The sequence below is a fragment of the Hippoglossus stenolepis genome, chromosome 2 (assembly GCF_022539355.2).
Source record: "Hippoglossus stenolepis isolate QCI-W04-F060 chromosome 2, HSTE1.2, whole genome shotgun sequence".
Taxonomy (NCBI): domain Eukaryota; kingdom Metazoa; phylum Chordata; class Actinopteri; order Pleuronectiformes; family Pleuronectidae; genus Hippoglossus; species Hippoglossus stenolepis.
This window is the reverse complement of record NC_061484.1, coordinates 8,774,584-8,797,546: the sequence shown is the minus strand read 5'-3', so window position 1 is coordinate 8,797,546 and position 22,963 is coordinate 8,774,584. Positions and strand designations below refer to the sequence as shown.

The following is a 22,963-nucleotide window of genomic DNA, read 5'->3' as shown; positions in this document are numbered from 1 at the left end:
AAAAATGGAGAATGGATGGAGGAGTTGAATGTTAACTTTTGAAATTTTACAGAGGTGCAAAGCTGTTTTTCTTTCCCTTTTGACAAACAGGGAATAAAAGGCCTGTAGTAGTAGTAGTAGTAGTAGTAGTAGTAGTAGTAGTAGAGGTGGGCGGAGGAGCTACAGGTCTGCACCAGTTCTATGTCAGTTATACTGAGATAGCTCCATCAGGAGCTAAATTCCTTGCCATGCATCAAGGTTGAAAGAAAGTGGGGCTGCATAGTATAGGAACTGAATTTAGCTTAGCTTCATAAATATTATGTTTTGCACAGATAGAAACAGACCAAACTAGGTACAAATACCAAGGCCTGAGTGTTGCACCGGTGGAGCAGTGTATCTGCAAAGGCTAGAAACAGATAGAACATTTAATAAACATGGACACAATAATATGCTTAATATATCCTTTATTTTTATTAAACAAAATTTCAGTAAAAACTCTTATTAAGTAGAAAGACAAATTTCCCTGTCAGTAGTTTTTTCTCTAGCTGTAGGGCCGTCCCCAACTACACTATCTCATCTGTTAGACAAGTCTTTAAAAACACGTTACCCACACTGTTGTCCTGCTAATCATTATAGTCACAAAAGATCACCTCTTTAAGTTCAGTTTCTAATCAAACGTATGTTAATATTCTGGTAATGTGAACCTTTCCCAGTAAATAACTTATAAAAGATGAGAAACAATTCATAAAAAACACGGACAACCATCTTGTTGACTTAATAATCCACATTTCAGCTGATGACGTCACAGTGGGTGCAGCCCTACACTGCTCTCTCACGCATCTATCCACGACATCCACACCCCCCCCTGTTTGTTCACTCCTACTGAATTAGTGCCCGAGAAGAAGAACGACTCTGTGTTAACCAACTCTTCTGCGACTCCTGGGTCACAGCGGCAGAGAAAGTTGACAGAATATAGCGTCAAAACCACAGCATAGACAGCAGCGTCCGTTACAAAGGCATTAAGAAAAGAAAAGAAAGAAAGAGCGGTGAGCAGGTGCACCGAGCACGTTGAGCCACCTCTGGCAGTGTTTTCAACTATTATTCTGTTTTTTTTGTTTCTTTTTCTTATAAAAAAAAGAAAAGAAAAAAAAAAAGGAAGCTACATGATTATCGTCACAAAATAAAATCTCTTTGGCATAGAATACCCACCCAAAAGCACAAACACACGCTCTCTCACACACATACTCACTTGCACACACACACACACACACACACACACACACACACACTCTCAGAAGGTTCTCTAACAGAAACCTACAAGCTTTGCCATCGTCAGAATTATAATCAGAAAAATTAGGCTATAAAACAAAGTAGAGCCCTGTTAAGATTATGAGTCCATACTCGGTGATAATTGCATATATTACATCAGGCTGAGAGCAGAGGGAAGCATCTCTACTGGAATCTCTATATTCTCTTCTTCTTTGTCCCATTATGTCCAATGTCACCTCCTCTGTCACTTCTCTCTTTCTTCTGCGTCTATAAGAAGATGAGAGAAAGAAAAAGGGTTAGGGTTAGTTATATTGTTCAATTTTACTATGTTATCAGCAGACCTTTGTCCTCCTCATCATGTGACATCACCTAATTACCTCCGCCAATGTTTTCACCCCTGTCTGTTTGTTTGCGAGCAAGATTACATGAGACAGATTACCATGAAACTCGGTGGAAAGGTGTGGTATGTGTTCAGGTGGTATGTGATCAGGAAGAGGATCCAGGGAATAAATAAAAAATCTGGCATATTTAGGAAACTGATATCGATGAGTTAGTGCAGTGTGGTGCGGCTTGATTGGATTTAAGGAGACTGTTGGGCCCTGGCGGAGGTATGAACTCTGACCATCCCATTCTAGTTGTTGAATAAAGCATTTGAATCAATGGGAAAAAATAAAAGGACTGTTTGTTTGTTTCCAGGTCACTGTCAATCAAATGTGATCACACCACACCAAACTCATAATAAATACCAACTACGGATTGTTTTTGATTCTGGTTTTGCATTGTGCTCAGTAACATTAATGACAAAGACCAAGAAAGTTATGACCAAAGTGTCCTGATAGGCCGAGGAACAATCCAAGCATGTGCTGACCTTTAATAAGGGTACTGCTGTCTCTCGAAGGTGCTTGCGTATTCATCAGGCATCATATTTCCCCCCATGCCTTCCATGTCAGCTGGATATCCCCCGTAACCCTGGAAACCACCATCCAGCTCTGCAAGAGATAGCAAAATTAGTTTTTTCACAAGTTATATACAGGACCAACTGATTATGTCATTTAGCTTCCTGCGTAGCATAGTCTGAGGGTTTATTTACTGCTGTTGTCACTGCTTGTTAGAAAACTGAACATGCGACTGGAAAACATCAACATTTCTACACATTTTAGGCAGATCTCTGAAACATTTTGATCATAGAGGAGAAGCTGATCCCTTTTCTCTGAGTCCTGCTGCACAGAGTAGGAGACAGAAAATACCAACGCCATAAAAGGAGAAAAGCCAAGAGACGGAAAGAACAGGAATTAAGAGAAAGATCTGAACGATGCAAACACAGATATGGAAACACCAGGGTGGAGCTTGATGGAGAGAAAAGCTGTTAGACAGACTTGGCAATGAGGGATAGGTTGGGATGTGCTGAGAGAAAAAAGACCGAATAAAGAATAAGAACTTTTCTAAGATGAAAGAAAAGTCTGAGGTAAGTGAGAAAAGAATTAGGCTACGTAGTAACGTGTGATACATCTATTTGGATCATCTGGTGAAATGTGACAAGAGAAAAAGAAAGCAACGAATTGTGAAACTGAACAGACGGTAGAGGCCAAAGTAATGATTGATTTGAGGAGGAAATGAAAGTTACAAGGAGAACTGAAATCTATGTAATGTAGGCCTGTGTAATTTGAGTTACTGAGTAATTTTAACTAGTCTGACGACCAAACGATGGTGGTAAATGAGCAGCAGCCTGGAGTCAACCTGCTAATACATGACAGCATGTTAACACCATGTGGTGCAGTGACCTAGTGCTGCTTGTGCACATTTCAGCCATAATTACTCACCATCTGTATAGTTTGCTTCCATGGGGACACTGTTGTGGGCCTGCAGAGGTCAAAAGAGAGCAGAGGTCACATAAAACCGACAACTTGTATATAGAAAGCTTATTAATAGTCCTCAGAGCATCATTTTTAATATATTTTATTACAAAGAGTCCGTTTCTTAAATTTACTTTACTTCATGTCCAGTCCTATACAATCCTTAGTCTTGCTTTTGTTATATAATAATTGAAAAAGAAATTAAAGGCAATAAACAAATGTCTCAAAATCAACTTTTAAGGTTGAGCTCTCGTATCAGCGGAGGGCGCCAGACACTCACCATCTCCCAGGCCTGGGCGTCGTGTCTGAACAGAGAGTGTGTGAGTTCCACAGACACTCGCTTCTTGTAGTCAAGGTTCTTGTCCTCGGAGATTCTGAAGAGCACAGCTGCAGCATATGTAGCTGAGGGGAAACAGAGCAGGACACATTCAGCGGTGTACAAAAATGGTTTAATCCCTTCAAAACCTAAATGTTTATGCTAGCTAAGCTAAGATAACTTTGGGTGGTTTCATATTTACTGCACACTCAAGAGTTGTATTTATCTTCTTGTCCAAAACTTGGCAAGAAATTGACAGTAAGATAAAAAACAACAATGAGATAAGAAACAGGTCAATATTTAAATAAGCATCTTTCAATTAGTTGTAAATGTAAAACAAACTGCTGAATGCGTCATGTTAAATAATACGTTTGTGGTAAGTATTTTAACATTTCAGTCAAACTGAGAGTTTGACACTGACCCTAATTAAATGTTTGTGTTGTTTACTTTTAATGTTGACATCATTATCTCATTCTGAAATGTTTCTGAAGTAAAATTAAAGGGACTAGGACTAAGTGGACACAGTCATGTCCAGTGCAAGTACCGGCAAACTGCACTTAGAGAGAGAACAGCACTTTAAATATGACTCCATGCTACATTACAGTAAGCTAATCACAGCACATTATCTGGAGGTCCTACCAATGCCCTCGTTATTGGAGTGCAGCAGCTCCATCAGTGGAGCCGACGCTCCCTCGCTGTCGATGACCTCTGCTGATGGTTTGTCCAGGGCCAGCTCGCACAGGATGCCAGCCGCCACACGCTTCACGTTGTCCACTGGAGAGTAGAGCAGCTGAGGAGGAAGAAAATTAGTATTAATTAAAAAACGAAACCAAAATAATCAAGTTAACTATCGAGACACTGACGGCGTCTTACCTGCACAAAGAGCGGAATAGTCTGCATGTTGGCGATCTCTGCTCTGTTGATGGGATCTCTGGCCAGGATGTGCAGTGCTCCTGTGCAGCCCTCAACAATCTCCTCCATCCTCACTCCATCCTGAGAACAAATATGAACACAATAGAAATATGAATAAAACTACTAATTTCCACTAACCCTAAAACTATAATTTCATCCCAAGGCCTTGGCTGAGGATGGGGGACGTCTCTGATTGGTGGACCACATGTTGGTTTGCGGGTTTAGTTTCAGCATAGATTTTAAAAATTAGCGCAGCTTTCCAGAATCCCACCCACGAGCAGTCGTTGGTGATGTGGGGGCTGCCTACCTCTGATTTGCGGGTGTTAACCTTTTCAAATATATTAAAATGTCATGACATAGAGATGCCACCAAATGGTTGAATCTATCGGCCCTGGCAGGTCTAAGACGGTTTGAAACACTAGGTGGCATTATGAGCAATGTTCAACCTTTAAATGTAGATTGTTATTTTATTTTGTAATACATGTGATTTTAAAACCAGAATTAATGTATTTCATCAAAAAACAAACCAATCAGTTATTTTACGGCTCAAAAAAACACATTTAAGTGCAGTATCTCTTAAAAGGCACACAGTGATGATAAGCATCCTTTGACATTAGCCTGTCATGTACCTGGTATGTCTGCTGGGCAGATGAGCCATGTTTCTGCGCGTCCTGGTGAGCTTTGAGCAGCAGGTTGACGAGGCAGGGGATGGATCCCGCGTCCCTCAGAGGGGCCTGGTTCTCTGGGCAGAGGGCCAGGTTACGGATCAGGCCGACCGCAGCCTTTGGATAGGGAGCAGATGCAAAGATACGATCACGATACTGTTCACTGTTACAGGTGCACAAATAAAACTAAGCTAACAAACAACTTTAAGACTTGAAGTCGATAAATGTAACAATTTTTGTAATGTCATGTTTCCCATCTAAAGTCTGGTTCTGTAAAACATACTGTTCCTGCTGTCATGAGCACTTCATGCTCTTTTGGGCAGACTGGGGCTCTGGCTTTCTTCCCTATCTGCCATCCTCTTTGACCATCTGTCCACTTCTCCCCATTCCCCCCCATTCTCATCTTCGGAACAAACCAATGACTCCTCAACGTCATTCACTTAAATTTTCCTCAAATGCCCTGCTTTGCAGTCTACCACCCTTTCCCACATCTTCCTGAAACCACCACACATCATCTCTTTAGCAGCACATTTCTCCAGTCTAGTCCCTTCGCCCTCTCACCCTCCCTCACTCTACCTTGATGACGGGCCAGTAGTAGGGCTGGTTGAGCAGCTTGACGATGGCGGGGATGCCGTAGTGATTCCTCACAGCATTCTGTGCCATCTCGGCATTCTGGTGCCGTGAAGTCAGGTGGCGCAGGGCGCACACGGCAGGTTCGGTCACATCCTCCTTCTCACCAGCGCGCAGTATGGCGTGGATCAGTGCCTCGACCCCATTGGTCTGGGTGACCAGGGTTTTATTGTGGGCGTTGTTGCATGTGAGGTTAGACAGGATGCCGGTGGCACACGTTAGCATGTTGATGTCATCTGAGCTGAGCAGGCCCACCAGCTCCTGCAGCAGGCTGTCCATACCCTCCTGAAAACAGTAACACAGTGGTTACAGACAGTTCTGTGTTTTTAAATAAGGGAAACAAAACAATTCTGAAAAAAAAAAAAGAGGAAGACAAGTTAATATGATCAGTAAATGTGTACCTGCTTGGTAGCAGCGTCCGACAGGTTCCTGAGTGTCCACAGGCAGTTTTGCATCAGACGCTGGCTGGAACCTGTGAGGTGGTTTCCCAGAGCCTGCATCCCACCTGCAGGGTCAGAGAATAACTCAGCAACATCTCATAAAGCGTGCTGTCATGCTGTGCTGTGGTTGACAAGAGGCCAACAGCCACTTTACAGGGAAGAAAAAGTTGCCACACCTGTATGACTGCTTTGTACTCACAGGTGTGTGCTGACAGAGAAAACACATATCACATACCAGCCTCCACAATGGCGGGTTTGTTGCTGGGGCACACAGAAAGCACTTTGAGCACACGGCTTGTGGTCCACAGCAGCTTCTCATAGCTGTAGTTTCTCATGATGTGAACTAGACCCTCAGGACCACCGTTGGCCAGGATGATCAGCTGTGAAACACAGGAACTGTGTGAGTATGCAAGGAGCAGATTACGGGAGAACAACTTTTACTTTTTAATCTCCAGGTACCCTTTGTGAAATAACCCCTTACGTTTCACAACGCACCACTTTTAGCAAAGCCGTGACTTGTCCAGGCAGATTATCACTACAGATAGTTAATCCTCTCATTTTACTACTCTTAACAAATAACTACAACCACACCCTCTCTGTTCCAGCACCTGAACAACTCTGTTCACATGCCGCACCCACAACAAAACGTGTACACACAAGCAGAACAACTTCAACGTCTCACGTAAGAGCTGTTGTACCAGCTACTATTTCACATTCACAAACTCCACACACACCTTGCTCTCCTGGTTGCCGTAGGACAGAAGCTGCAGACAGTCGGTGGTGATGGCCAGGAACTTGGGGTTGCTCTTCTTCAGCAGGGGAACCATCCTCTGCAGGCCATCAGCCAGACGCACGGCCATCTTAGCTCCCTCCTGGTGCAGCAGCAGGTTGTGGAGCGTGGTGATGGCGTAGAAGAGCACAGACTCCATGGGAGAACTGGTGGAGAGAAACAGGTGGGATGAGAGTGTATCACAAAACCAATGGCACACCATGTAGCCACACATATGAACACTCTCCCCATTGGATAAGCTCACTGTTAGATACTAACTAACTAGCTTTAGCATGAGTTTCTTCTTTTCTACACGAGTCTCCATGCTGCGTTCTACACTGGAAGCCGAGGCTACTGCTGGTTGTTTTCTTCAGGAAGGCGGTCATGTGATCTCGACTGAAAAGACCCAATCAGCAAGCGGTTGTGAGAGTCTACGTAATTGTTTCCAAACGTCTCCGTTTCTGCCCGTCCAGACCAAAAATGCAGCCTTGGAGTTTTCAAACAAACAAAGGATATTAAACTCCATAGTAGTGTGGACGACAGACGTATCCGTAGCAGAGTTCATGTGTATTCAAACGAAAATGTAGTGGTATGGATGTAGCCCAAGAATGTGCCTGCTGCATCAACTAGATGTCAGTACAAACTGGTGAGTGAGAAGTGCTTGTTTTCTTCCTCAACTGAACAGCACTGAAGCTGCGCTGGAAAGTGATTCAACATGACTTCAGGGTCTGTGTGTAACATGTTTAAACAAGGATTAGTTTCAGCAAAATGGGCCTAAAAATGGAACCGACATTGCCCCCTTTCATACCCCAACTAAAACAAAGGGCACATTATTCAACATTTATATAAAAAAAATATGACTGTAATGTCAAAGTGTGGTTAGGTGAAATCTAGAATATAATTTGCTCACCTGAGCATGCGAACAAGAGCAGGGATGCCTCCAGACTTGAAGATGGAGAGCAGGCCCTCTCTCTGGTGGGACAGGTTGTGGAGGATGCTGGCGGTGGCCCGTGCGGTCTCCATGTCACTTGTGTTTTGCATGGCCCGCACCACTGCCGCCACCATCTGAGGGGACTGCATCAGCGCGCGGCGAGATGCCTCTTTGCGTGTAAGCTGGTTGACAATCTGCGCGGCCTTGCCGACCACCACCTGGTGAAAGATGTGGGGAAAAGAGGAGTTATTTTTTTACTGGTGGAAATTTAAGTTACCGCCTTTTTTAAATGATAGCGTGATAATATTTTCAGTGTAAATCAATTAAAAAAAAACTCCAAAATATTTTACTCCAAAGTAATTAAAAAAAAATATGTGAACAATTAATTGACTTATCATCTGTTGTTGATTGAAGGAATACTTCCACTTTCAAATGTGGAAGTATTCCTTTAATCTATGATAGATGTGATGATTCATTCAGAAATAATTAATTAATGGTTTACATTCTTGCTTTCTTGTTTACTTTCATTAGCTTTCTTGCAGAGTGAAAAGAGAGGATTGATGAACATGAAGCTACAGCAAACAGTCTGTTAGCTTAGCTTAGTATAAACCGGGTGCGGTCATTTCCTAAACTCTTGTCGTCACTATGCCAGGTGAAGAAATAGTCCTGTCGAAAAACCTCTGCAGGAGCACGAGTTCAGACATTCTCCCTTCATCACCTGGTCTTCATCGTTGAGCAGTTTGGTGAGCTCGGGCACAGCGCGTGTGGCCAGCTCGGCGTCATCTTGGTAGTTGATCAGATGGATGATGGCGGTCTTGAGCATCTGGGAGGGCTCTGCCAGCCGCTGGACGTTTGTCATCTGGGCAGGGTCCGTCTGAGTCGACAAGATGGTCATGCCTTCTTCCAACGTCTCTGGGAACATTGCAGCCCGCACCCGCTGAGCTCTGGTTAGACTGTACTGGGTTTCTACAGTTAAGGAGAAGTGAGATGACCATTATAAAACAGACCATGTGTAATTTTGACAAAAGGTGTAATATATGCATTTATATGTCTGCATATTGACCCTTGTTTTAAGACTTACCAGGCTGATCACTGGTGACAGTGGTGGTCATGGTGTAGTGCTTGGTGGTGGTGTAATCGTCGTCGTCTTTGACTGTGTTGGCTCCGGACTGGATGCCCGAGTCTATGCCATACATTGTGTCCTGCCACTTTGCCACCTTCACCATGCCATCAAGATCACCCACTACCAAGCACAAAGACAGGAATTGTGGGACGTCAGAAATATTGGACTAAATCATTATTCAACAGTCATTTCTTTAACAGGTGTGATCCAGATACGGTGGTAGCTTTGAATATATTTTGGGGGTAATTCAACATTATTAATCCATATTCCAATTTTCTCCCCCATTTTCTAACGAAGGACGACTGTTTTTCTTCAAAGCCAAATAAAGGAGGACAAGGAAGTGACCTCAGTATAAACACATCAATACAATAGCTGGAAGTCGGAAGGGTCATGAAGAAAATATTTAACCGACTCTCCTCTTAAAGCTGGAGAAGAAGGTGATCTCAACAAAAGTGGACCAAGAATTAATAAAAATAAAAAAATCAACATAAAATGTCTATATTGTTCAAATAAAATTACCAACAAAAAGGAGGAAGAGGGAAAAGGGAGCAACATGATATACGACATGAGTGATACACTTACTTTCCATGGTTATCCTTGCCTCCTGTTCTCACCACAACAAAAAAAAAACCTGCAAAAAAAAGAAAAAAAGCTTAAGTCAGAATTGGACAATGGTTGGCTTCACTACATATCTACATTTTCTCATGAATTAATACATATTGGGTTCCAGTGAGGTTTTCACTCTCTTGCACAACTGTCACTTGTTTTTTACGTAGTATGACAGCTCATCAGCTCAGACTTACACCCCCTTCAACCCCCAGCCTCTGCACCCTGACCTTAAAATGACAACACAGAGCAGCAGCAGCGACTCACAGGGGAGAGAAGGCAAAGTGAGCGGAGAGACAGCTGTAAGGCAGGAATGCTACTCAGCCCAGGTGACCTTTCACCCCAGGCCTCCGCCCATACAGCCGTGGGAGCAGCCTGCTGCTGACGCATGGCACTGAGGAACTTGCTCGTCAGGTTTTCGACCCCAGTGAGGAACCTACTGTGAGTGTGTGTGTGTGTGTGTGTGTGAAATGCCTGAAACTTAAATATATGTTTCTATCATTTCAAATCCAAGTGATCACTGTAGAATAATCAAGTCAAATAATCTGGTTTGAACATGTGAATTCCAGACACTGACTGTGCAAAAGATTAAGAAAAAGGCTGTTACTTCCTGTCAGGACAATGTAAGATAACATGTAAAATATTAAGTATGATAATTATGAAATAAACTATGTTGTATCCTCTGTGCACATATTTGTATTAAAATAGAGACCAAACATAAAAAACAGATGATCCTTGGCTGCAGCTCCACACAACCAAATAACTGTCAGACGTTTCATGGATGTTTTCCATCTCCACATTAAATCATTTTCTATCTTCCACATCATCAACCACAGAAATCCTCTTCATCACAAAAAAAGCTCTGCATTTGTAATAGATGCCTGCTGCTGTATATGACATGTGACTAATGGTACAATGCATTCAATGTGCTACAAGTGTTTTCAGATGTTTGAATGTTACTGACAGGAGTCTTTGCCGAGCACGTTGCTGGGGTGCCTTGTGCTTTTGTTTGTGTGTTTGTGTGTTTGTGTGTGTGTGTGTGTGTGTGTGTGTGCGCACACGTTAGAGGGCGTTTTCCATTTTCTGCAGATGCACTGGAAGAACCACGACACTCCACACAGCAAAGTCAACGATTCAACCGAAAGAAAGGGAAAGTAGTTCAAGCCGTGAAGCTCTGTTGTGTGACAGCTGGTTATACCTCACAGTTTGATTCTCTAGAATAAGCTATGCTCATCTTCTCTAAAACGAGTTGAGGCTCAAATCCAGCATGTCAAGCATCTATGTTGGCACAAAACGAGCTGTTAAAACGTAAATTACGTTTAAACCACATAGAATGAATTCACACAGGCACAGCCTTACAAAATGAGTAGTGCTGTAATTGGAGTTGAACAATTTGTTTGGAGGCAAGGACCAGGAATCTGTGTAAAGATGAACTGCTTTGTCTCTGTGCCTTTCACTGGGGCTGTTTGTGATGCAACAGTAAAATATCCCCTCCCTCATCTTTTTGTCCTCTGGCTTTGCATAAGGTTGTTTCGTGTTGTGTTTCAGTCCCTCAGTGGGCCCAGCCCACCTTTTCTCCCCCAGGCACCAGAATGTGCGCGCACACATCATGTAGCTCCGTCAGGGAGCTTTGATTTCCATATAATTTGTATGAAGAAGAAACTGACAATAGTGAGTGTGAGTGTGTGCACCACATGTTCCTTATTAGTCTATCATCAGCTCTGTCGCCACGTTTTCTCTGGTCTTCCAAGTGCCGTTTACTTCTTATATGCAAATGTGCAAAAGATATGTTCACCTGAACCTGATGTTCAGTCCCAACATGTCTTTTGTCTTCATCTAGCTCTAACTATCACAGTTGAGTTTCAGCTGCAGTCAGTCTGGCATGAGATCCTGCAGGACCAGGCCACAGAGGACTGTCTGTGCTTGCAGCTACATGTTACCTTACAGATAATACACTGACTCATCAGGCCTCAGACAGAAACTATGCTCACAAGCACGCAATAGAACAATGCGTAACCCCTCCCTTCTGACTAAAAGGTGTGGCCTGTTTTCAACACAAGCAGTAAGGTTTGTCCAGCAAGAAGGTGAGTGACTGGCAGACAAATAGCAGTGAGAAATCAAGCGTCAGGCTCACCACAGCTTAACTTCCGTGTTTTCAAACGGGACTGAAAAATACTTTTGATCCACTTGTGGATGCGGAGAATGAACGTTTTGTTTTAACAGACAGTATTCACAGGGTCCACACAGAACCTTCCTGCTCTCTGTAAATCAGGGACACTGTTTGGCTAGTCTTTGTTTTCCTGGGCGAGGCAGCGGGTTCAGCCAACTGTTGCAATCCTGCGACACGCCCCGCATATCGCCTAGGTAACCGAAACTCCACTAAGGCACTGTACTGTGGGGGGGTTATCTGCTGACCCATCTGATGTCTGAAGCCATTCTCACTTGTTTACTGCTAAATGTCCTTCCCTCTTGGGTTCTCCCATAATTTCCCATTTCCCCCCCGCCTCACCCACAGTGCTTGTGATCTTAGTCCAAGCAAAGAAGAAATATCAAAAGTTTTGGCTTAAAATAATTAAACAGAAAAGTAAAAAAAAACCCAACAGCATAGAAATCATCTGTTTTTGTGAAGTATGGTGAAAGTAAAAGTCAGTATTGAGGTTAATGTCCCAGTCTGCTGATCCCTCCTCAGTACTGCTATTTGTATTGTGCACTTCTCACTGGACTTTGGTCCCTTACAGTTAATGAGTGATGCCTCCTTTCACTCCTGCTGTACTTTGCTCCATCACCGTCATTACCACCACCCTCCTCCATCCACCCACACACACATTTGCAGCAGTAACATAGAAGCCACCCCTTTTACCTCAGGAAAACACACGTCTCACACCCGCCACCTCCCACTATCTTGTTTAGCAACGGTCTCTGTGGATGACTTTAGTGGGCTTCTTCCAAAAAAAGAAAATAAAAACCCTGCTCAGTAAAACCAGGAATGCGTATCAGTGAAAGCAGCCAGTTAGCGGGTTGAAACAGAAAAGCAGGGATGGATACTGTTCAGCGCCTGATGCTGAAACACCAGTGTGACATTCCACACTAACATAGTATATTCAATGTGTCCTGTGTTTGACCGTCAATCTTGAGCTGAAAAGAAAGTGTAATATTTTACACTTTCAACGCTACACTAAAAGTAACTCTCTGACTCATTCATAAATTAATAAAACCAACAGATACCAGCAGTTAATTGCTATTGTGACAATGGATGAGTTGGATGTCAGTCATGAGAACAGATTGACTATCCTGCCCCCACAGGCATGTCAGACAGGGAGTGTCTCCCCAGCAGTGACAAGCTCTCAACAAGGGCGTGGCGGCAGAACGTGTTGGTGAGCAAAGCGGGTGAGGCTGAAAACACCTTATGGCCAGAGGGGCTCAACAGTACATCTGACATTTGATTCTCCTGAGGATATCCTCCAAATAATTAATAAGTTTAGCTGCTGCTGCAAACCAAGTCTAGCTACGAAAAACATTCCAGCGAGCCAGATTTTGACTTTGTGGGCCTAAGCTCTTCTTTGTATCACAGCAGGAATGAATCAGGTCAGGGAAGAGGCCCAGGGGGCTGGAGATGAACTCGTATTCCAGAGCGGCTCCTAATATACGTCGCAGTGTTTGCAGTGATTTGTTGTTTAGCTGCATGCCTGTTTGGCAGGGAGGGGTGTAAATAACACGGCCCCAGCTTTGTGTCGTTTGTTCTGCTTGACTTTTAAACTCCTGCTTGAGACGATTAAGTTTGCAAAAGTGGTATCGAAATTAAAGAAATAGTTGGAAATTATAGAGAAATATGCTTTCTGGAATTCTTTCCAAGAGCTAAATGACAAAATGGATGTCACTCTCATGTCTGTATGGTAACTATTAAGCAACAGCCAGCTGCCATTATCTTATCTTAGCAGGAATGGAAACAGCGCGTGTGGCTCTCTCCAAAATAAACAAAATGCACTTACCAGCACATCGAACGCTCATTAATAGAGAATTTATATGTGTCATCCTTACAAAAACTGAACAGTCACATTGTTCGGAAATTAGAATGTGTCACTCAAACCCTTAGGCTAACCACAGTTTACCTGCATCTGAATATGAATCTGTAGGTGAAGGACATGATTTTGAATCCAGAGACTTCCTGGTTTCGGTTGCTTTTTAGACCAATCACGTTTGAGATGCAGATCGCCAACAGGTAAACAGTGTGGAGAGCAACATTGACTGAAATGCATTTACTATCGATTTTTTAATCTATCTGCATTCATAAACATATAGCTGTAACCAGTGCTGGCTAACAGAGAATGGGCCCAGACATCCACTGTCTACACTGGAAGCCCCAAAATATTGGCAGTGGCCCCCAGAGGCTTATCCGTCATCAGACGCTAGCCGATGGGCTCCTAGATTGATGTTAAACAAACTATCTCCTGGCTGTAGCTTCCTATCTACAGTCACATGAGTGTGGTAACAATTTTCTCTCTAATGTAACTCTCAGCAAGAAAATATGAGCATATTTCACACAATGTTGAGCTAAAACATTTTTGCCAGCAGGGCGGTTTTATTTGTTTATGTTAATTATACGCTCCCATAGTTATCAGAACACTGGGGATTTGTCGTAGAAATGTGACCCCATCTGGGGGCTTGTGATTTCTAACAGGCTTGCTAATGTCATGTTTAGGTTTGACATGCAAATAAAGCAGATTATGTCTCCACACATCTGTAAAAAGCTTCCTGCACCATCTGCCCAGACACAGACTATTTACCATACAGCATATCCCAGCCCTACACACAGTCACATATATGTCCCCTGACATGCAACCCACCCTCCTCTTACTATAAACACCCACATGGCTTTAACACAACACCGTGCACTCACACAGGCCAATCCTCCCGACACCGTAAATGACCAGTGCAGCCAGCTGAGCCTCTACAGTTGCATTGTGCTCTCTGTATCTTCACTCTGCATAGATGGGGTGCAGCCGCCCCACTGGGATACAGCTCAACACCCTCACTAACCTTTCTGGTCCACAAACCACACGTCCCTTCCCCCCCCCACTTGTCCAACAATAGCTGTTATGGCGATGCAATGGAGGCAGCGGGGGCTAACTGGATAGCTGGTATGTTATAAAATCAATAAGGGAGGATGTGAAGTGGTGCACAGCTAATGGATTTATTGTGATGGGTGACAGGATGTGGTGGTCAACATTATCTGACTCACCAAACACTGGGGGGCTGTCTGGTCAGCGAGGGGAGGTTTATTAGGCAAAGCTGTACTTTCACAACTCTCCCTACGAACTGTGTACGCAAAAGTATGGTGACTACGAAACTATGGTGACAGACTCTTGTTGTCTCTATCGCGTCATGCACTAAAATGAGGAACAAGCTTGACCTCTACATTTTATAAAACCACTCACTCGTTGCGAGGGAGAAATGGAGAGCATTTGTCAATTGACTGTAACAGGCAGTTGATAAAATCCAGACCATGGCAACGTGGCTAAGCCAAGAGCCCACAGAGAAACAGACAATGAGATACTGCTGGAGTGCACTTGTGCAACACACAAACTGAGTTTGTCTTAATGTGGCAGATGCAGCACAGCATGCCCCCCCTTCCTCGTCTCATCAAGCAAAATTCCCAATAACAGACTCAACCACAGCCAATGAATAAAATAAACAGCAGAATGGATAATGGCCGCTTGATTCACTGCTGCTACTTGTTATACGAGTTGAATTAGGCCAGTGGATGCAGTACTGTGAATGTAATCTGGTACGAAGCTGTTTACTCTCTGTGGGACCTCGCTGTGAATCAAAGGAAATGTGAGCTGTCTCGGAGGAGGTGACTGAGCACTGAGCAGGATCAAGTTACACAAAGCTGATAAAGAAGTGAATGAGTAAAAACAAGAGTGTGGCATATCCCAATAAAATACACAACAACAAAGTTCACAAAACTGTCCTTCACATATCACATACTGTCATCCGAAGTGAATCATAGAGGATGTGGAGATTCCACTTTTGTCTTTTTTTGAAAAACTATTGAATCCAAAATTAGAAACGTTTTATTCTTGGCGTTTGCGATGTAAAGAATGCTTATAGGACTGTGTTTTTGTCTTTGGTCCTACAGTAAGAAGGATGTGCCCCCCTTCATGCTCCATGGTATGATGGAAGAGGATGAACCAAGTCTCGGATACGGCACAGAGAGCTTCTGTGTTACTTTGTTTGGGGTAAAGAGGAAAAGACTGACCGCATTGTCTCATTGACTACTGTCATAGTGAAAAGGAAACCGGGTCTCAAGTGTCCCCACTGGATGCCACCAAAGACGCTGAGGCACATCAAGATGGCTCTGCCTGTTCACGGGCCAAGTTTGGTGGCCAACACTGCATCCAAAGCCCTGTTTAAGGCCTGACCAGGAGTTTTTTATAAAAACTTTGAACCGCCACCAATACGCATCGGTGTGCGGCTGAGCGCTGAGGCGATGTGACAGATGATTAATTTTTCAGGGAGATTAGAGGCACGAGGGAGCGGGGAGGAGGGTGCTTTGGAGAGCAGCGCAAACGTCTACAGGGACCCTGAAGAATAAAGCGAGTTCAGCTGACAAGTTCACCGTTTGTTCTTCTACATGGAAATCACAAAAATAAATGAGTGAAAAGCTAGCTTTATTAAAAATTAAGTGACTTGTATTGCCAACAGCCATATCAATTGTTTTAGATGTATGTATGTATATATATATATATATAGCTATTTTGAGGTGAAACGCCTCTAAAATGTCCAAGTTTAAGGAACAAATATGCTGAAAGAGGAAGAATAAGCCTTGATTGTTTAAACGCCCATGCATTTTTCAGATTATCCGCTGTTTTGATAAGTATTCACAGGCCCCAGTGTTGCACAACTCAGCATGACATCCCCCAAAACCAAAGAAACCATAGAAAAACAAACAAAAACCGAGTTGTGAAATTATTCACTCAACAGTGACGACAGGCAAAATTAACTTTCCTGTGAAAGGCTGACGTCAAGTTGCGTCGAGCTTCCCTGGTGATTTACTCTCATTTTTCAGCCACACCCTTGCGGTCCCCACTTTCCTCAATCTCTCATAGAGAGATTGAAGTGTAATTAAGGGACAGGGAGGAGGAGGAGAAGAAGAAGAAAAAACAGACACCACAGGACTCATCAGAGTCACTATGCTGAGAAGTACTGCTCAGCCAAATCATCCAACTGTGAAAACATTCTCTTTTGAGTCAGTGCTGGAATCTAGTTCACTCCATCCCTGCTTGGATACGTCGACGGTAATGAAAAAATTATCCATGGTAATGTATTCATGGAGAAAACAAACGGATTCAGCTCCTTCCAGTGTGCTGTTAGACTGATGTGACCTGACTTGAAATGACCAAGCTGGCAGAGTTTCAAACAGCCTTTAAAAGTGCGAGTGATGGGAGGAAACATCCGTTAGGCCTTCGACATCTTAAGTAAGGGACGTTTTCTTGCCCTCATTTGATCCAGCCACGTGAACTGTTGAAGGTAAATAATTAATTCCAGTGACTGCCATGGGTAGTGTTCAGCTGGGCAGTGCCAGCTTCACTTGCTCAGCATTTTGCCACAGCGCTCTGCTGGAGGCTCCTGATTTTATGTTTTGTCTGTGACTGCAGAAATCTTTTGCATGACTGCGTATTTTCCGACAATGCTGCCAATTATTTAAACAATGAGACTCAATCTAATGCTTGGTTGCACTTGCTCTGTTTACTTTTATACATTAAAGCTTAAGACATCAGTTTACAAAGGTTACAAAAGTAAATTAACTGATTTCTTGCTGGTCAGAGATAATCATAAGGAATCAAACACCGGGTGTCTTAGAGGCTGCAGGGTTGAATAAATCTGCTTTGGCTTAAGGACGGTGTTGTCTGATGAAAATTTCCTTCTAAGCCTCTGGAAGTTAACCCCAACGAGATTTTGATGCCGTCACACTACCTTCCCTTTGACTTAAACCACAATGACCCCTATCGTCGCTGACAGGAAACATTATCTCTCTGCGTCTCCCTCTCCATGGGAACAGTAAAACACAATAGAAGGGTGATACACAAACACATAGCAGGTCGGACGACGTGCACACCAAGTGGCTGTAACCGAGCCCCTGGAAAGTACTCAGTCATGCACCACTGGACGCCGGTCCGAGGCGAGGTAAGACAGTGAATCCACAGAAACCGAAAAAACTTCCAGACACACAAAGAGGTTAGGGTGTATTCCATACAGTAATCCCCTTTTGAAAGTGTAGTCCTATTTATAAACTGAAGGATCTCCTGGCCTCTTGCTCTGCTAATGTAGGACAGTATCAGGGAATTAAGCAGGGGGGTTATCAGCGCGCAACCACAGCTGTAGCTGCGAAATCTACAGTAAGTCACCCCCCCCCCTCTCTCACCGCCATCCCACCACCCATTCACCCTCTTCCCTGAGGCCAGATGGGAACAGCTTTCCAGCCAGGGCGCTGTCGGCCGATGGACTACTTGATGGCACGGGGTGAGCTCAGTGAGGCCTGTCTGGCAGAAAGTATTGGCGCCCTGTCGTATTCAACCTGACACACATTCACCGAGCTCAGCTGGACGTGTTGGTCTCCGAAACCACCACAGGCTTGTTTGGAGATGTTGTCGGTGCTTTGTCAGGGTGCGACTTGCTACTAATTCAAACAATGAAACACTAGGTTTAGTGACTCAGTGTTTAGGGAAGCAGAAGCTCGGTTCAACTTCCAATTCTGATGTGCCCCATGTCCAATTTGACTTTGACTTCGGATGTTAAAGTTGACGGTAGAGGACACAGCAAATTACTTATTGCAGAAAAAAAAACTAAATAAAAGTCATTGCACCTGGATGCTGACTGGAGTGGATTTACTCATGAAATCAGATGAAAAGATAATTGTCCCCCTGCGTTTACAAAAGCAGGCTCGACTGTTCTGTCAAATCCAGAGCATCTGCAAAGGTAATGACATCATGGAAGATTTGGCAACACCTGGAGACATCAATGCTGGCAGGAACAGCAGAGTGGGAGGGGATGGGAGCTAAAGTAACCCCCAGCAACATTTGAAGGGCTATGATTCATATTCACTGTCATGCATTACAGATGTGCAGGAAAACTAGCCCTCATTCCCCCCCATACACAATAAGCTCACTTATTTAGGGCTGCAACACCGAGTTCTGTTCTGAGGTTATGTTCTCACCCCTGTCTGTCTGTCGGTTTGTTTACAGGCAACACTAGAGCAAAACCTACAGGACGGATTACCATGTAACTTGGTGGAAGGATGTGGTATGGGTTTGTGTCAGGGGGCGGATCCAGGAAATTACGAGATAGGGTGTTTTTGTTTTATTCACTGATTTCTCAGAAAATATTTGCTGATCTTGATTAAACAATTGTAGGAAACTGATATCTATAGGTGCGTATAATTCCACGCTCCTTGATTGAGTTCATGAGACTGTTGGGCCTTGGTGGAGGTATGCATTCTACTGCCATTCTAGTATAGTATGGTTTTTAAAAACCTTTTTATAAATCGCTCTGTAAATCTGATATTTATAAATATATACTAAATTATGGATGAATAAGGAAAAACAGCACATTTTTACATTTAAGCGTAATTTTCTGGCATTTTAACTTAACAATGACAATAAATCGAGTTTCCCGAAGAAGAAAAAAGCCAATTAATGTCCTGTCAATCTATTGTTTGGAATAATTGTTTCAACTTTACTTCGAGTGATCTTTAATATCACTTGTTATATTTATACTTTAGCTGGAACAAAGGAAAACTCTCTTTACGATACTGATAAAAAAAAAAGGGACCTGAGCTTCTCTCGCACGCGGACGCACCAACATGCACGCGCACAGAAACTTACAGGCCCCTCTATTGACAAGTGACGTCGAGTGATCGATACCGGGGGCCAAACATCTGCTAAACATCTGTCCGATAGTTTGAAGGGTAAAAACATGGGAGTTTACGGTCATTAAACAAACTTTTGAGCGGCGCGGAGCGGCAGCGGCGGCGCGGCGGTGCGGCGGGGGCCAGTTGGAGAGGCATGCGGAAATGAACTCCACACACACGGTTCAACCACAGACGGAAGATTAGTGAGGGTTCGACTCACAGCCAGGTGAGTTGGACACTTTCAGAATGAACCAGGTGAGGATTCACACTTTCTGTGAAGCGGGATAGAAACGACCACAGGAAAACGAGGAGGAACATCAACAGTGACAAAGACTCCGTAGAGGCGTTTAAAGACGCTGGGAGAAAGGAAAACGCACATCCAGTGAATCTTACCTGTCGAACCACACGGAGAGGTGGTATTAAATCCCAGGTCAGTGCTGTGTTTCCTCAGGACGGATCAGTCTCCTCTGTGCGTGTGTGTGCGCGTGTGTGTGTCCTCTTCCCTCCAGCTCCGCTCGGTGCTGCTGCTGCTGCTGCTGCTGCTCGATTCGCTCCGGACTGAACTGAGGGAAAGAAGCGTCACCTCAGCCCCAGACTCCGCCTTCATCAGCCCGACCCCACCCTGCCCCTGCTCCGCGCTCCACACACACCACTGTGCTGCTGGGGAACCTCCCAGCCGGAGTCAGTAAGTAATGAGTCACAAAAGGTTGTTTTTGTTTATGTTGTGGTGAGTTTGAAAGAGAATCCTCAAAGCACAACTTCAAAGGTTGGCAGCAACTGTGTATGTAAAGGGATAGTTCACCCCAAAAATGAAAATCCACTCATTGTCTACTCACCACTGTGCCGATGGAGGGGCGGGTGAAGTGTTTGAGTCCGCAAAACGCTTTTGGAGTTTCAGGGGTAAACAGCGTTGCAGCCAAATCCAATGCAACTGAAGTAAATGGCGAACACTTTTCATTTTTTGGGTGAACTATCCCTTTAAAGCCCTTTGAAATAAACACTTAGGCCCTACACAGTATGTTCAACACGCAACAACAAACACAACACAACACAGTCCAGCCCGGCAGGAGAAGAGCAAAGTACAAAGCTCTTTCCAGAGATTTATATATAATAAACTAACGCTGAACAAGAAAAGAAAACATAAATTGCAAAGTGGGTATGTTATAATAATTGAAAGTGTTTTCTATTCACTTTGTGTTATGACACTACGAAGGCTCCTTGTTCTCACAGTCACTCTGGAGCACCTGTGAGGCCACACCTTGATTTACAACACGAAACCATGAGTCACTGCAGCCAACGGTTCGCTCTCTGACTGAGGCTGTGTCTCACAATTCACTGACAAAGACGTATCAGTGTTTTGATTATGTGGGTCTGGGTCATGTGTGCTGTAATGATCTCATTTCCACCTTGCCTAAATAAGGAGAGTTAAACATGGGCCCTACTGACAAGACCTGGAAAGAATGGTTACTTACACTTACAGTCTGCAAATCACTTTCTCAATGGATTGTTTGATCCATAAAATATCAGGAAATACAAAAAAGAATATTGAGCCGAGGTTAATTCAAAATGCTTGTTTTCTCACACCAACACTAATATATTCAGTTCACTTTTACAGAACATGAAAAACGGATTAATCAAACTGTATAGGCAACAAAATATTTGCATGTGGGTTGCCTGAGTTAAAAGCATTTGGTGGCAAACCTAAGAATTGTGTGTGTCTGTGTGTCTCTCTCTCTCTCTCTGTGTGTGTGTGTGTGTGTGTGTGTGTGTGTGTGTGTGTGTGTGTGTGTGTGTGTGTGTGTGTGTGTGTGTGTGTGGGAAGAACTATTTCTTTATATAGTTATTTCCAAAACATGTGCTAATGGGGCTTAATGCACAAGCAAAGTTCAGAGAGATCCCATAACTGAGGCTAGGTCGATTTGAAAAAAAAAAAATATATATATTACTATTATTATTGAGGACAGGCTCCAGCGCATCACTGTGAATATATCATGTCCCCTCCTGCACTCAAAATTAAAAACTTGATTATGACACAGCAACTGACACTGGTGGAGCATGTACGTCTAAAACAACAACTAAGTGTGTTTGGCTGCCTGTGTGACAGGCTCAGATAGGTCAGGTCACATTCTATGTCCTGCCCTGAGGCATAATGTCACGGCTCTTTCTAATGTGGCCATTGTGACAGTCATCGTCTGCGCCTGTTAAAAGAGACAGCGATGGAGGGGGATGAGGCCAGTAAAGCTGCTGCTGGTTATGTACAGTCGGCCATTATATCTGTGGGGACTGACAGCCCTTCATTTAAAAATAGCTTCAGGCCTTATTGACCTTCATGGGCTTTCATATGTGACTTGAGGGTCCTAATGTATATTTTGGGACAGTGCTTTCCTATCCACAAACCTGACCATCTGAATCTACCTTTTGCTCTCAAACCTGTGACTCTCCCCTTTATCTTTGACTCCTGTCATTGACTTGTTTTGGCTTCCTCACAGTTTCCAGAAATAGTGGACACAGGCGCTGCAGTAACATAAATGGTGCCATTGTTTTTCAGCACAGCGGCGTCTTTATTTTTGAAAATTAGCCCGGAATGAACAAAGTGGGATTCATGTGGGACTGTTGCTCACTGGGACCCTGCCAAAATTACCTGTCTTCTCGGTTTCAGCACTGATTCAATATTCACTTTTTCATAATGTGGACTTGCTGCTGTCCTTTTGTGTGTTTGTGTGTGTGTGTGTCAAAGCTGTTCTGTCTCAATGAGAATAAGTTAGAGGTTTCCCCTCTGTCTCTATTAAAACACACCATATTTTCACAAAGTCAGACAACTGTCCGGAGAGAGTCTCTGGATATCCTGTAGGCAGGAGTCAAACGAATGTCTGCACTGGTGTCTGGCTGACTTGGCTCCAGTATCCCTGCAAACAAGCCTGAATCTCACTGTGGTCAAGTGTGTCTTTCATTCCAAGGGCAGGAAACACTGATAGTATGATGTCCCTGCTTCACAATACTCGCCTGTTTTGCTCTCTGTAATGCTTTGCCTTGCACCCCGCAGGAAATAGCCCCATTGTCCTTGTGAGAGGAAGTGGCCTGGAGCAGACCACTAGCTCAGTGGATTGATGGAGGCTGTTGTAAATTATTAATCATCAACTAGAAATGGAAGACACACAGAGATGGCAGTGTTGGCTGTCCACTGAAGAATATTTGTTATCAGTGGACAGTAGAGCTGCAGTGAACCACCTGTACCAGGAGAGAGATACTCTGTACTTAGTGTATTAAAATATTATTGTGACTGTAGTATTTATAGACAGAAGACTTAGGTTAGTGTAAAAGTGAGCCAGGAACATAAAGTAGAAGAATTAAAGCTCTTTTTAAATTTCAATTATGCTGGTTCTGCCCAAAAATCACTATTAAACCTATTAAAAGATTTAACTTGACAAATATTTTTTGACCTGTTTGACAAGCAACATTGTACAGAGACACATTCAATCCAATAGAACATAAAGCTATGGTTAGAAGAATCTGCCATTTGGATTCTGAATTATACTTTCATATCTAAGGCTTTAAGTTTT

General features: G+C 43.5%; 1 protein-coding gene across 1 annotated transcript; it reads right to left on the bottom strand.

Moving 5' to 3' along the window:
* Window positions 1-426: 426 nt before the first annotated feature.
* On the bottom strand, window positions 427-19,975 carry jupa (junction plakoglobin a). Its single transcript, XM_047342947.1, has 16 exons — window positions 19,795-19,975; window positions 9,470-9,517; window positions 8,846-9,007; window positions 8,483-8,730; window positions 7,744-7,982; window positions 6,799-7,000; window positions 6,300-6,444; window positions 6,026-6,129; window positions 5,571-5,909; window positions 4,959-5,111; window positions 4,291-4,410; window positions 4,057-4,207; window positions 3,382-3,503; window positions 3,069-3,108; window positions 2,117-2,237; window positions 427-1,515 (listed from the first exon to the last, which is right to left on the bottom strand). The coding sequence occupies exons 2-15, from the start codon at window positions 9,474-9,476 to the stop codon at window positions 2,119-2,121; spliced, it is 2,151 nt and encodes a 716-aa protein (XP_047198903.1). The 5' UTR covers window positions 9,477-9,517; window positions 19,795-19,975; the 3' UTR covers window positions 427-1,515; window positions 2,117-2,118.
* Window positions 19,976-22,963: the final 2,988 nt, after the last annotated feature.

Bases quoted from the DNA above. Each gene is read 5' to 3' on its own strand.
- jupa (XM_047342947.1), bottom strand. The intron at 5,112-5,570 runs GTAGAGTGAGGG...CCCTATCCAAAG, and splicing joins ACTACTGGCCCGTCATCAAG to GCTGCGGTCGGCCTGATCCG. The intron at 3,109-3,381 runs GTGAGTGTCTGG...TGACCTCTGCAG, and splicing joins ACGCCCAGGCCTGGGAGATG to GCCCACAACAGTGTCCCCAT.